This window comes from Falco rusticolus, chromosome 6, assembly GCF_015220075.1.
Source record: "Falco rusticolus isolate bFalRus1 chromosome 6, bFalRus1.pri, whole genome shotgun sequence".
Taxonomy (NCBI): domain Eukaryota; kingdom Metazoa; phylum Chordata; class Aves; order Falconiformes; family Falconidae; genus Falco; species Falco rusticolus.
In genome coordinates this window covers 8,874,257-8,888,738 of record NC_051192.1, presented here as the reverse complement: position 1 = coordinate 8,888,738, position 14,482 = coordinate 8,874,257, and the positions used below count along the sequence as shown (strand labels likewise).

The window sequence follows — 14,482 nt, the reverse complement described above, 5'->3', positions numbered from 1 at the left end:
CCCTTCTCACACGCTAATCAATTAAAGCAGACAAGAGCAAGCTATCTCAATATACAGTTCTCAACAGTAATCCAGAAGCTAGAAGGCATGCCTTCTGTATCAAATCTCCTTCACTCCAAAATATTTTAACCTTCCTGCTATCATTTTAGATTCACCACCACAAAGCTTTGACATGTCATTTTAACAGATAAGGACCTGAAGAAAACATTGCCTCTAACAATCTGCTATCTACCATATGTGAAATGGAGCTTCTGACTGTTACATAATCCTGTTGTAAACTGCTTTCAGAAAATCCCTATCAAGTGTTTCCAGAAAATTTAACTCTTGTACAAATAGAAGCCACCATCAGTGCAGGCACAGCATATAGCCACCCTACCCTCTAAGGGTAATAAACCCTAGTAAAACCCTTCACGTGTGAAACAATGCCCATCTTAACCTCCTCATCTACAGCTTTTATTACTCCTAGCTCCCTCCTACTGCTTATAGGAGGGGAAATGCTATTACTGCATGTAACGATATAGATAACAACTCTAAGATTAAGATTCTTCTTTTGCACGTGAATGGTTTACTCCACTCAAGATTATTAGCCAGAGGTTTAGCATTTTCTTCTTTTGATGCTGTCAAAATGACAGTACCAATTCCCAGAAAACCACACCACGAAAACCTAAACCAGCAGTATTTGACAACCAGAAGTGTTCAGGTTTCTAAAGTATTCTTTAAGAACATCCGTTCATGCATGCCTTCAAGGAAATAAAAAAAGCAGGCAGTTTTCAAGGAAAAACAAAATATTCCAAGAAGTTTCGTAAGACTGAGTAAAAACTCTTTGTGAGTACTGAAAACGTCAGCCTGGTGAGAAAGCACAGGGGGTAAGGATCCAGCGACGGCAGCCCCTCCTTTTGTTACGGTTAAGGCAGCACCTCAGCCAAAAGTAGTAAAACACAAGAACAAAGGCTCCTGCAATCTGTCTGCACTGTAACTGGGATTACTTCAAAGAATCTTGCCTAGTCACCTCAAAAATCCAAGTACTACACCAAGACATAAGCCTGATGCAAATTTTTGTTGGAAAGCAAAAATGACTGTCCACATTCTGAGCACTTAATCTTTCAGTTCAGTATAGAATTCTTGACAGTGGCCTGCCCTAGGTGTTTTAGAGCAAAGCATTAAAAAAAACACACCACCAAAACAAAACACACCAAAACTCCAAAATAAAAATCAACAAAAAAAATCCCTTGAAGCTGCATTATTCACCTGGGAAAAAATTTTCTTACTGGTGTTGGTTAATACCAATTAACCTACACTTCAGTTCACGAACTGTATCTACTATGACATTTTTAAAGACTTATTTTTTTTATTTCATTAGCCTACATTAAAACCTCCACACCTTTCAAAAACACCACTAGGCTCCTGGCCTGAGTCTTTTGGGAACACATTTAACTGTCCAGGCCGTCCATTGTGTAGAAAAGCCCCTGGGTTACAACATGTTAATGTTAGATGCCACAAAGGCAAATTGCATCAACTCTGCAGTGCTACATTTGAAGAACACTACTTCTGCAGCACGAACTTAGCAGGAACTTCAACGTAAGAAGGATTTTAAACTTTCTTGTTTATTCATTGACTAAGAATGAAGACTTTTTCTGTACATTAGGGAAAAGGATGGGTTAACAAAAGATATTTCTGGGACAGACCAATGAGAAATAACACATTACTAGCCTTTTTACTATTTTTATGACTAGAACTTGCACAAAACTGAGTGTATCTAGCATGTGCATCTTCCACTACTCACAGAAAAAAAACAAGAAAAAGCATGTTCAGAATAAGGGGCAAGCTGCCTTGGAATCTCTATTCTCAGTGTTCACAAATACGTAAGAAGTCAAGAAACTTGCACTCTGGGGAAGAAAGGAAGAGAACCACACTCAGCCTTTCTTTCTCTTCACCATGTTGTTGAAGTCTCTGCAGAAGGGACCACATCATTCAAGTGGTAGCAGTTTCAAAGGGCTGAGACACATGGGATTGCACAGTGAAACAAAACCTGTGGAAAATAAACGACCCTGGCTTCCAGTAGTACTTCCTGACATCTGGAAGCTGGGAATTAATCCAGTCCGCTCAATAGAAATTCAGCAAGAAGAAACTCAAAGTTTTTCTGGTTTTGTGGTTCCTTGTGTCTATATACACATAAGCTACATGAAGATGCCCAAAGTCCTAAAGACATAAATTCAAACAGCAAACTCGACAAGTTTGCCTTATATTAGATTTCATTTGTTTGGCTATTTGTTTGGGACTGTGAAAGACAGATGGTCAATAGCTTGAAAAAGGTTCCAGGAATGTGTTTTAAATAAACTGATGAAAATTCAGTCCACAGTGATCTATTTTGATTACATTTTGGGTAATTTGTTCGTAATTAGTTTTCCACCTACCAAAAAAGTATTTTTTATTTTGCATTTCAGTTCAACAAAACCAAACAGCAGCATTTCCCTCTCTGTTTAACCTTTGTCACTTCTAACCCATAAAGTTTGGGATAAGGAGAATAATACCATCTAGTAGAACATCGCCACCAGCATACCAGGTTCACAAAACCCCTTTATGCCTTTATAAACACCAAAAAACATTGTTTAGCATTTAGGATGACAGTGACATTTTTAATAAACTCTTTAAAGCTGATACAAGCGCATTTTGTACGTCCTATCCATCTCTGAGGGAAGAAAGGAAAAGTAATCCCACTAACAGGACCACTACAGTACTGCTGCTTATAAATACTTACGGACTGTAACTGCCACAAATGTTTCATTTTTGTGTTTAAATTATTCCTTGAAACATCTCCCCAGCAATGACACCACCACCTACATCTATTTTTAGAGCTATGCTTTCTATTCTAAGCCACTCATTACAACATTTCATGAATCACAAACAGCAAAATACTAGTTCAGAGTTTTTACTGGATGAGCCAAGAGAAGCAGAGAGAAAAGAATTCACTCAATTGCAATCAGATGAATCGGGGAAAATTAAGAGGAAATAGTATTTTCTACAGTTTTTGTTATTTTCATAAATAAAAACCTAAGAAAATTCATAACATTTTTGATGACATAAATAACCCAAAAGAACATGAATCAGGATAAAAAAACACCCACAACAATAAAGGATTACTGAAAAGCAAACACAGCTTACAATTTTGTGTACCATTTACTATAGCAGCACAGTAAGTATTAAGCCACTGTACTTTCCAAGTATATAAATAAACACAAAGTAATGTCACAAACATTCACACATACAAATACAGAATTTAGGGAACTTTATAAACTGCTATTCTCTAAGCAGTGCAAAGTTTTCCATCTATTTAATTATATATTTTGAAAATAGCACTGTAAAAATCAGTCTTTACTTCTGAAAATTTATCAAACCTGTTACAGTACAACTCATCCAGCTCACCTTAAAAATGGCAAATGTAACAAATTCCAGCAACTGTCTTTCAAAAAAGAAAAATTCACACAGGATACAAATGAAGTCACATCCACAGAGAAAATGCTCTTTAACTGAGTTAAGGTAAACTTCATTTTTCTGCATTCCGCATTTCTGAGTTCACAGAAATTGCCTACCTGATCTCACTGAAAGTATTTAGGAAGATAAAAAGCATTTTACAGAAGGATCCTTCTAGAATCTGTTGTATGGAAATCAAACCCCTTAATTTATTAAAGAAGAACTATTACCAATGAATCAGAAATCAATATACTGAACTACACCATTCTGCTACACCTCTTAATGGACCAGATCCGAAAAGCATTAAGAGTTAATGATATTTAGACAGAAGATTAAGACAGCTGATCTACTAAATAGCAAAGATTGCTGGAATGAACAAGGGAACTAGTGGTCAGGCAACAGCTGGTATTAAGTACAAAAAAACATCCCTGATACACAGAGTGCTGTGAAAGTGTAAGGTGGTGTCCTTATTTGCCTTCCCGCTTGCAATAGCTTCTTCCTTACGCATCCGTTACTGTTTTTTCTTGAATACAAGATACTGTATTAAGAGACCTTTAATCTGACCTGTAAGGGCCATTTTTGTGTTCTTATCACTTGAAATCATACTGTATGAGGTTCCTAATTGCAAGAATATAAACTGTTAACACGCTAGGGATTAGTGAGGAGTGTATTCTGTTTTAAACTTCCTATTTGTTTTGCGTGGCTGCTGAAAAACACTTGTGGGGGTTTCTTTGCACTGAAACAGGAAAACCTGCCCATTCCATCAAGGAAATGAGTGATCTCCTGCACACATCCACTGTTTACATGTCCCTGAGCATCCCCATTACTTCAGCTTCCTACTTCCAAAACTCCTGTCTGAAGGACTGCACAATAGACTCCTGCCAGTATCATGCCTACCCAGTGGCAAAGCTGTCACAGAGTGATGCAAGGTACTCCCATCTTTTGCCATGTTACCCGTAACACACCACTGTCCAACAGCAGAAGCTGGAAAACACAAGTTTGTGCTATATTTGTACCAAAATTGAAGTAGACAAATACTACTGGCAATGGCTGCAGTATTTTTGTCTTAAATCAAAGTCACCTATGCTTTACACCTTCTTTTCTCACTCAGCTTATAAATATTTAGGCCTGGACCATGTAAAAACTTAGGCTGTCTTTTTTTTTTTTAAATTAGATTTGATGCACAAACTTCAATGGCCCTAATCACGACAGAGTTAGGAACACATAGGTCTCTGGAAGATAAGAGTCTAATTCATGACAGGGATGTCTGACTTGAAGCTCAAATTACAGGAGTAAAATTTAATTAGCACGCATCAGATGCCTTAGCTGATTATAAACAGTGCAACTTACCCTGCTTTTTCTTTTTCTTCAGTGTCTGCATTTACGGTAGGATTTTCCATTTCTTTAATCTTCTCCTCCTCTTTATCTTCTGGTTTGGTTTCATCTTCAGTTTTGATTACATTTAAGTCCTTTTCTTGATCAGGCTGAGTAGACACAGAATCTGGCAAATTTTTTTTGTTTCCCTGGGATAATACAACCTTTGGTTAACTTACAGGGTGAAATAAAAATAAAAAAATATTCAAGAAAAGGTAGGCAAAATACACTGAAGTCATATGAACAAAAAAATCTAGAGTCTAGGGCTTGTTCTAAAATTACAGCACGTCCACTGAACACTAAAGTAAACATAACAGACTTCAAAGTTGCAGCCAGTATCCTCGCTAGTTTTGTCACAATGATACAGGCATTCTGCTCTTAGACCTGAACTGCGAAGCAATCCCTAAAGATGAACTTCACAGGGTGTGTTTTCACTCAGGATGCAGAGGCATCAGTACTGGCCCACCTGGCATTCACCCTGGACTTGGTACCACCAGACCAGCCAGGGCTGGTTGACACTTAGACGCAGAAGCATTACACTGTATTGCACAGTGACTTGAGGAGCTACACTGCTTCCAGAGCAAACTGCTACGTCTGCACAGTGTAGCACATCAGCTCACTGCCCTGAACTTCCTTTGCTAAAACCACCGAGTCAAGAATGGATTTTGACAAGCTATGAACATTTCTCTCTCTGGACTACTGAACTACATTAGACTACTGTGTACATCACATGGCCCAGGTCTTTGTAGAGCTTCATTGGCTTCACTGGCGCTGAGAAGTAAAAGCAAGACTTATAAGGGCTTAAAAGCATGGCTAAATGCAAAATAAAAATATCAGCACTGTAGTTAGCTGTTGGCATGCATTACCCAGATCACGATAATGCTGCACACTAATTAGTCTCTGTTTAACCTCGGAGGCCCCCAAACAAGTGGAATGTTGCAGCTGCTTCCTAACAAGTCAGGCATTTTCACACCATGATCCCCTAAAGCAGGCACCTAGGGATAAATATGGCTCAAATGTGTTGTTCTGAATTAGGTTTACAGCACATTTTTGCCCTGTTTAAGTCCATTACGGAGATTTCAATCTGAACATAAATTCACGGTTATCAACACACCACCTGACATTATAACAGTATGTAACAGGAACATTACAATATTTTACCAGAATGGAGGGCTTATCATTTTCTTTGCTGTCATTATCATTCTCAGCTAACTTTTTTTCTTCTTCTTGTACTACTGCTACTTCCTCCTGCTTGCGCTCCTCCTTATCCACTTTTATTTCTTTTACGTCCTGCTCTGGTTCTTCACGCATCTTCAATTCTTTTTCTTTCTCACAGTCTTTACAAGGCTTGCTTGTCACTTTTTCTGGCAATGCCATTTGAAATTCAATGTTAGCTGATGTACAATATTCTTCAAAACCATAGAGATATCTAAAAGGAAAAAAAATTGCTTGCAATAAGCAAGTTTGTTTCAAGACAGAGCACACTACCTAGCAGAAGCTAAACATTAACAGGATGTTTAAACCTTAAAAAACTGTATTATAAGCAAAAAGTTATGGACCTCATGTATATTATCACTACCACAGGATCACTGCAGTTCATTCTAGTGCTGTTTGAGCACAAACTTCATAGCTTTATTACTTACTTTTTGTATGCACATTTAACATTATATCCTGCAGCTGAATTCAATACAGGGATTCCAAGATCTTGATAAACTTGCTTCCACACTGCTCCACTTTCAATCTGTTAAAGAAAATGAAGCCATGGTTTCTGAATTAACTCACTGACACAAAAAAAAATAAGTCAACAGGGTTTACAACTTTGCAAAATCATTAGAAGTAATTTCCTCTGACCTATAAAATTACTATTTATCACACATACAGTATTTCACTGTAATGCAAACTGTAGTCTAATGTAACTAATTTAAGCAATTTAGCATTTCTGCATTTCAGTAAGTCACAGCCGACTTTCCTCTCCAGGTGGTCATATAATGGAGGAAAGAAAATATAAAGATCAGAAAAAACAGTACATCATTTTTATTTTATATTTAAAGTAATTCTTAACTATCAGAGCTAGAATTTTAACTAAATTGTAAAGAAAAACACGCATTCAAAGCATTAATAATACTCAGCCCTGGCGGTACTGCACCAGATACAGTGGCTACCAGTCTTTCATTATGTCCTTAATATGCCCTTTGGTGTCCAAGTTTTGTGACAGCGCGACACGCTCGTTTCTGACCATCTGTGAAGGTAAAGCAGAGGTACTGCAATACCCAAGTACGAGATCCTCTCTTGTCCATCAGAAAGGTGTCGCTGCACAAACATACCTCCTTCAACAGGCAGGCTAAATTTATGGGAAGTGGTCCAAAGCAGTAACAGAACCTGCTTGGCCATGAATTCCACATGCTTCAATTACTGCTCCAAGACCAATCCCGCTAATCCCAGTCAGCACATTCTTCTATACATTGCCCAGAATACATGGGAATTAAGGGCCTCACATCAGACCTTAAACTAGATCCCTTGTCTTGGAGATTTTATTACGCAGTTACTCTTCTCACTTCCTGAGGTAACAACTTTATCAGACAAACATTTCTTGAGATACCACAAAACCACACATGCTGGATGATTTTATGCAGCAATAATTAAACATGTTGAGTCGATGTGTAACTTATTTAGAATATAATTAGTTTCTGGTTCCTGTTAAAGTATGTTTTTCAGAGCTACACAGGATGTCTTACACAGCTGTAGTATTCAATTTTCGTATGTCTAAAGCTCCTGTGTAAGATTTCTTTTTATCACCACATAAAGAAGAATAAACAGCATCCTCTCACATTTTGCGGCTCTGGAACATTCATCATACTAATACTCACATTATCAAATCCTCCAAGCTTGTGTACCAGTCTGAATAATTTGAAGAGATTCAAATTTCTATATCCTAATACAGGTCGCTTGTTAATAGGAGTCCCTATGAACAAAGGCAGTTATATACAGTGTTTTGAAGGTTTCTTTTCCAGAGTAACATAAAATTCCCATCCATATGCACTACTACACTATTAAATACAGTATTGCAAACCCCTCCCTCTAACCATCTCATGGATGTGGTCTCTTCATGAAACCAAACAAACTCGAGTCTTAACCCATTTTCCATGTAGTTCAGTACTGTAATTTAATTCATACATATGCATTCTTCCATATATTACTGAACATTCACAAATGATGCAACTTTTCCTGCTACCTATATTATACATATTTTTAACCCACTGAAACAATTTTATCTACAAATACCAGCATAAACCCTTCACTACAACCAAGAAAAAATACCCCCAAAGAACAAATCCCACAATGCTGCAAAGAGATGAAATTTCCTAAACTACTGTACTCACAGTAGCTACCACATTGTCATCTTTTGTAAACAGTTCCTCAACTCATCTTCACATGTAATTGAAGAGATACTAATTAACCAGTTACAATACAAATTTAAGTACAATCACCTTCACCCCTGCCTCCACAGACACTGTACTTTTCCTGCAGTGTATAAATACCTGATAAAGGTTTAATATAATAAAAGGCATTTCCTTTTAAAAACATTACAATTTACCTTACTGATAATACCCATGCTTTTAAGTGATCTGGATTCAGACAAGAAAATTAGCACAAACTAAATGCTTTCTTCCGTGATCCTAAGAAGGGTGGTGGTGGTTTAATTTTATTTTGTTTAAGTATTTTAACATTATTAAACTGAGCATATATATCACTATAATGGAGGGTATTACATTTTATCATGCAACACTGTAAGTACACAGTAGAAAAAATAAACATGTGAAGTACTATCCATTTATTTCTGAACGCAGGAACTGACTGTATCTTAGGAGAACAGTCAAGTGACAGACTTCTAAATAGCAGGCGAGTCAGAAGTGATGAATACAGCCTCACTGTTTCCAGATCTGAACTGCAAAGCACTACTAGTTTACAGACCCAATTCTTCAAAGTACTGCTAAGCAATACATCTACCTTCAACTTCTGCAAGTCAAAGATTAAAATGCCTACCTCTGTCTTCCATGAACTTGTATAACTGCTGAAGAAAGTTCTCTCGTTCTTCAGGAAACGGCTCTATTTCCTCCTGTGTAAAGTAATGCACACAAGGAAATTATCACCATTTTGAGTTATAGTCCTTCATTAAGAAACACACAGCAGTGATCATTTAGGTTCAAATATCCAATTTGTTTTACTGGAGTCAGCGACAGGATGCCATACACATACACTCTCAGAGCTATGCTCACATGGAAATAAGTTCTATAGACTACAGTTTTTCAAAATATATAAAACTAACTGTGAAGACACACTGAAATTGAGTTTTTGATTGATCACTGAAGTATTGTAAGCGGTATCATAAATCAAGATGCATTTCAATTTTGTCCGTTTATGAAGGAATTCTGGGAGACACCACTACTAATGATCGAGAGATTGTATCAGAAATCTCAGATTTATTTCTACTGTAGTTAATTAAGCAACTCCTTGATACTTGGATACACTATGTCACTTTCAGGGATGAAGCGAAAGAGAAAATGGTTCTTGCACGTTCTTAAGAGTTCTAATCCACAGTACTGGCAAACCAGAGCCAATGGCACTGCATGCACACTGCCATGGGGTACCGGCTGAACGCATGGTGAGAAGGATCCCAGAACTGAAGTAACAATAAATATTTCGGATGTTCAGTTCATTGCACTAATAAACCTTTGTATTAGATTTACTTAGATTAATAAACAGTGGAGTTTCGTAACAAAGCACTGTGGCTTATTTTATTACCCTAGATAATTTCCTTAGGAAATCTGACTTGCCACAACCAAGTAGCAATAAGATATGAATATAATCAGAATTCTTAGAAATTCTGATGACTAAGCTACTACAAAACAACATGCTAAATACAAGTTGATTAATTTTCTGCATACTTTTTTCTTTAATACTACCTTGTAAAGTTTCCAAAAATAACTAATAAAAGTTATCGAGTAAATCTAAAAGAAATTATTTTTCTTTAGTGCATTTTCATTCCACGTTTATCTTTTCCATTCTTCAGCAGTCTCTTTGTATGAAATATTAAAGCTTCACCTACCCTGAAGCAAGGGGACAAAACATATTGTCCTTAAAGTTATAGCAAGACAGTTGAGAAATCAATAGAAACAGAGTATCATTATTAAACACATAAAAAAACCACAAAAAACCCAAAACAACAAAAAAAACCCCTCCCAACATCTGCTGAAGCTATTTAATAACAAGATGGATGGCTGAAAATAATGTCAAGGAAGGTTATAACTACTACTAGTGAGTAGGGTGGGGTTTTTTTATTCTATACATCCTCTTCTCCATTAAATGCACTTGGAGGACATACCAGAGCAGGCAAAAAAATGGAGAACCAGTATTCACAACATGACGAAACAGTTGTCGTTTAGGTATAATTATCAACAGAAATGCAATGAAAATATTTCAGTCTCGCAAAGGCAACGCAAGAGGGAAGTATCTGCAAGATGCATTACGTGATGAGCAGCTATCTATCCGATACCGAGCACACCAGCAAAGCTCTGAGCAGGCCACTTCAATGAGCAAGGAGGACAGGCTGGGGGGAGAACTGCAGCCAGTATGCTAGATGCATCCTCACAGGGCGGGGGGCACCAGAAACCAGGGATATCTAGCAATTCTTCACCAACAGGTATGAGGTGATGCTGCAGCCCTGCACACAGTACAGACAAATGCCTGGTTAAGAGCATTCGTGTTTCGCATGCCACAGAGAACAAATGACTTGATGGAATCGATAGGGTTTTGGAGTTTGTTTTCATCTGGTTTAGTCTCACATGACAGGTACTTTGAAAGGACTTTTACCAGCATATGCTGGATCATGGCAAAGAGATCATGAGCACTTACTTGGGTTTCTCACGTTCCTCACCAAAAAGAGAACACTCGCCATAAGAAAATGGTCCCACAGAGCCTTTTTTTTTTCTTTTTTTTTTTTTTTTGCAGAGGGGTTGGGGTGGGGCAGTCTTTGAACTAAAACTTCCAGAAACCCAACAAAGCTTTTAAAAAGGAATATATGCTTTTTACATATTAAGGGAACTAAAGTAAAGGTGATGAAGAAGCCAAATAAAATACTGCCACTCCTTTCTCACCATAAGAGTCAATGTCTGAAGAGTATGAAACGTGCTAATTCAGAGGTGCCAGAATGGCAGGTGGATACTCCTTTACTATTTTCCCAATGGAGATCAAACCAAATTTTTAAGAAAGTGTGCAAAGCAGGGAAGCTTAAGACCCTGCATGCTGCTGAAAAGCATTTTCACTTTCTCAGACTCTACAAAATCAGTAGATATTATACTATGATAATAATACCTGTTAATAGTCTCTGAACACTTACAGAATCTCTTAATCAAGAAGTCAGACAAGGTTTCCTAGCTAGCGGTTTGAAGCAGGCACGACACACTCTGTCATCCTCATACTTCTAAGTTAGACAACCATGATCCTATCAAATCACTCTGTAGTATCTAATGTATCTGTCCATGTCACAAAGGTAAAAAAGAAAGTGGTTTGTATGTGTGATAATGCAATCCAGAAAATTAGCAACATGGGTTTTTGCAACACATAAAATTCACACAGTATTACAGTGCAGCACTAGAAAAGAGGGTCCTTGTCAACTACCTACCATCAGATTTAGTAAAAGAAAGGAAGGCCATTTTCCAGTCTTGCATTTGGGGAAAAAAAAAAGGCAGGGGGAAGGCAATTCCTAAGAAGAGAAGCAACGAGGATTTACATGTCTACTCCTATCTATCTCTAAAGATATGTACGGAAGCATCTATGTATCTATGACAGTGTGTGTGAATATATATATATACACACACAGGATAGGAGCATCTATATATGAAGCCTGAGGTCACATATATAAGAGTTTGTTTTGGGGTTTGGTGGGTTGGGGTTTTTTTGTTTGGTTTGGGGTTTTTTTGTTTGCTTGTTTTTGTTCTGGTTCATGGGTACCAGGACCCTACAGATGGCTTGAAGGCCACCAGTGAGAATTTTTCATGTCCTGGAAAGCACCAGAACAATCTGCAGGTGGGGACAAAAGTCCGAAGAGAAGGCCCACAGATCCTGTTTGAGAAGAGATGCTGCCTGATAGTCAGGTTACAGGCACAAACTCATAAAGACAGGAAGCTGCAGAAACTGCTCAAAGGTGGGTGGAGAGATAAAAAAAAAGTGGGGGGTGTGTGTGTGTAATATTTTGCCTCTGTTTTAGAAACCTCCTAGTTCAACAGGTGACTTAAACACTGGGTACTGCAGAAGAAATTATCACAAGAGATGTCACAATAAATCCCAAAACATTTGCCTGAGATGAGATCTTCATGTCTAGCACATGGGAAGACTAGCTCTTACAACATCACAGGCAACTAAGAGGAGCTAGAGAGATGAACAAAGGGTACAAGGTCAAATAGTTACAAACACTGTAGCTAAAGACTGTGAATTTTTCACCTAAAAGTAGTGAAGGAATGGTCACTATATAAAAATCATGTGTCAACCTGCATGGGTACAAACCTATCTACATTCTTAGTGCCCACTGCTGGACATGAACCTGCTCTGAAAGTTCAGGAATTGTGCTGAGCCCATGGAAGTACTCCTTGCTTCTCAACACATTAAGAAGAGCAGAGCCCCTTGCAAACTGGGCTTTGTAACTTTTGATCAGAGCCACTTAATGTCCTGTGAGCTTAAAGAAGAGGCAGAATGAATTCATGAGCATGGAGAGGTGGCAAAGTTTTTACTTCACACCTTCGCAATCTCCCAGCAAATATTAAAATAAAGAAATGAATGAATAAAAGATGGAACACCATCTTCTGGTATGCCACCACCACAATCTCCAGGGAGGATGTATTGAGAGGACTGTAACAACCACTTAGACCCAAACCAGCTCAGTTTCTCCTTTACAACTCCACTATTGATGGCAATTTCAGTCTCCTGCGTTACTGGCAGTTGTGTAACACATTAAAGAACAGCTCCAAGACCTTAGTGCGAGAAAAAATGATAATGAGCAGATATAGATTTTGAGTACCACCAGAAGGTACAGAGGAAATAGAAGATTCAAAAACCACTCTCTTCCAGCTTCACAGCCTGCTGTGAAATAGAAGCTCCTTCCATGTATTTTCTTCTATCCTCGTGTCTCTGGGGTTTTTTTGGACAGGAGATTGGGAGGAAAGAACAGAGAATTATAAAACTACACAAGGCAGGACTCCAAACTCCACAAGAGAAGAAAGGTGGAAGAGGAGGCATGAGCTAATGCCTTGATTGAAAGCTCTTTTGCTTCTTTACACCAGGTAGCCAAAGAGATAGCTTGTAGTGAAGCAATTTTTCAGTAGACCAGGATGAGAGAGAGGTACAGCTCCTCACATTTCTTGGTAGCTATTTGAATGTTTCAGAATCTCTTCACTTTTCACCACTCTGAAAACAGTAAACTCCATTTTATACAGCTAGAAGCAGTGAAAGAACAGTGCAAACCACTTGCAGTATCTGCTTTACAACAGGACCTACAGCTGTAGGCTAGCATAGCAATCTGGGAGCAGGGAAGGAGGACAGGGTGACAGAGACACAAGCAAGGAGAGGACAACCACAGGACCATGCCAGCCTAGTTTGGTTTCTTTTTGAAATATGTCAAGAATACAGGTCAGTTACAGCTTAGAGCTGCCTTCTCAGATGGAGCTCCTCTGTAAAAGGTAGCAAACTTCCCCATGGCTTGGAATGTGTGGTAAGTCATGGGAACATACTGGGGTAACAGCTCTATAGCCAGCAGAAAAGTTTATCATCATTTATGTCAGCAGCTACTTACAGCAGCATGATTTTAGCATGCACAGATCTCACTCCATGGCCACAAAGGGGAAAATAAATCAACACACTCATGATACACAACAAAGCAGCTGCAGGACAAACCGTGGAGGGAAACTATACCCTTCTGTGCGCTACAACACACTGCATTATTATTATAGAAGGGCAAACAACTGTTTATTTGGAGGGAGAGTGAACTACAAACTGGAAACCCATCTGGGCCATAACTGACGTTACAGCCCAGCAATTAATATCACTGTAAGAAACCCCAAGTTCTACGTCAGTCAAAAAAAACCTCCTTGGCCTTCCAATACTGAAACCGCATGTGAAAAGAAAAGGCCAGACTGGATTTACATACAGTTGCAAGACATAAATGCTGATGTTTTCAAAGAAAACAGAAAGATTAAAATTTATCAAAACTGTTGAAGTAATTTAAGCACCACACATCCTTTAACAGAAACAACTTAAATATGTTTTAGTTACACAGATCTTCCCAGCCAGACCTTTGACACCTAGCAGTTGGGTTCCATGTAGAAATACACTCAAGTAAAGATATCTTTTTTCTTTTGGAAAAAACAACGTGCATGTGGACAGCAGACACCAATATCTACCTTTCATCTTGCTCAGTCCCTAATAGGTACTACAACCCCTTCTGCTACCGCATTAAGATTGGTATACAAAGATTCTAAAAAAGGATCTTATTTTGAGTTTTGATTTCTACTTATCATTAGAACCTAACAACTCAGTCTTTTGACTACACGTTTTTTGCTCAGTGACTCAAAGATATTTAAGATTT

At 38.1% G+C, this 14,482-nt stretch overlaps 1 protein-coding gene across 6 annotated transcripts in view; it reads right to left on the bottom strand.

Moving 5' to 3' along the window:
- Window positions 1–14,482, bottom strand: part of ARID4B (AT-rich interaction domain 4B) — a 94,135-nt gene that overhangs the window by 29,151 nt on the left and 50,502 nt on the right. For all 6 annotated transcript variants that reach the window (XM_037390806.1, XM_037390805.1, XM_037390808.1 and 3 more), the window contains exons 12-16: window positions 8,890–8,962; window positions 7,713–7,807; window positions 6,489–6,586; window positions 6,007–6,274; window positions 4,822–4,994 (exon numbers count right to left, since the gene is read on the bottom strand). In XM_037390806.1, the coding sequence (XP_037246703.1) occupies window positions 4,822–4,994; window positions 6,007–6,274; window positions 6,489–6,586; window positions 7,713–7,807; window positions 8,890–8,962 (707 nt within the window). The remainder of the gene's footprint in view (window positions 1–4,821; window positions 4,995–6,006; window positions 6,275–6,488; window positions 6,587–7,712; window positions 7,808–8,889; window positions 8,963–14,482) is intronic.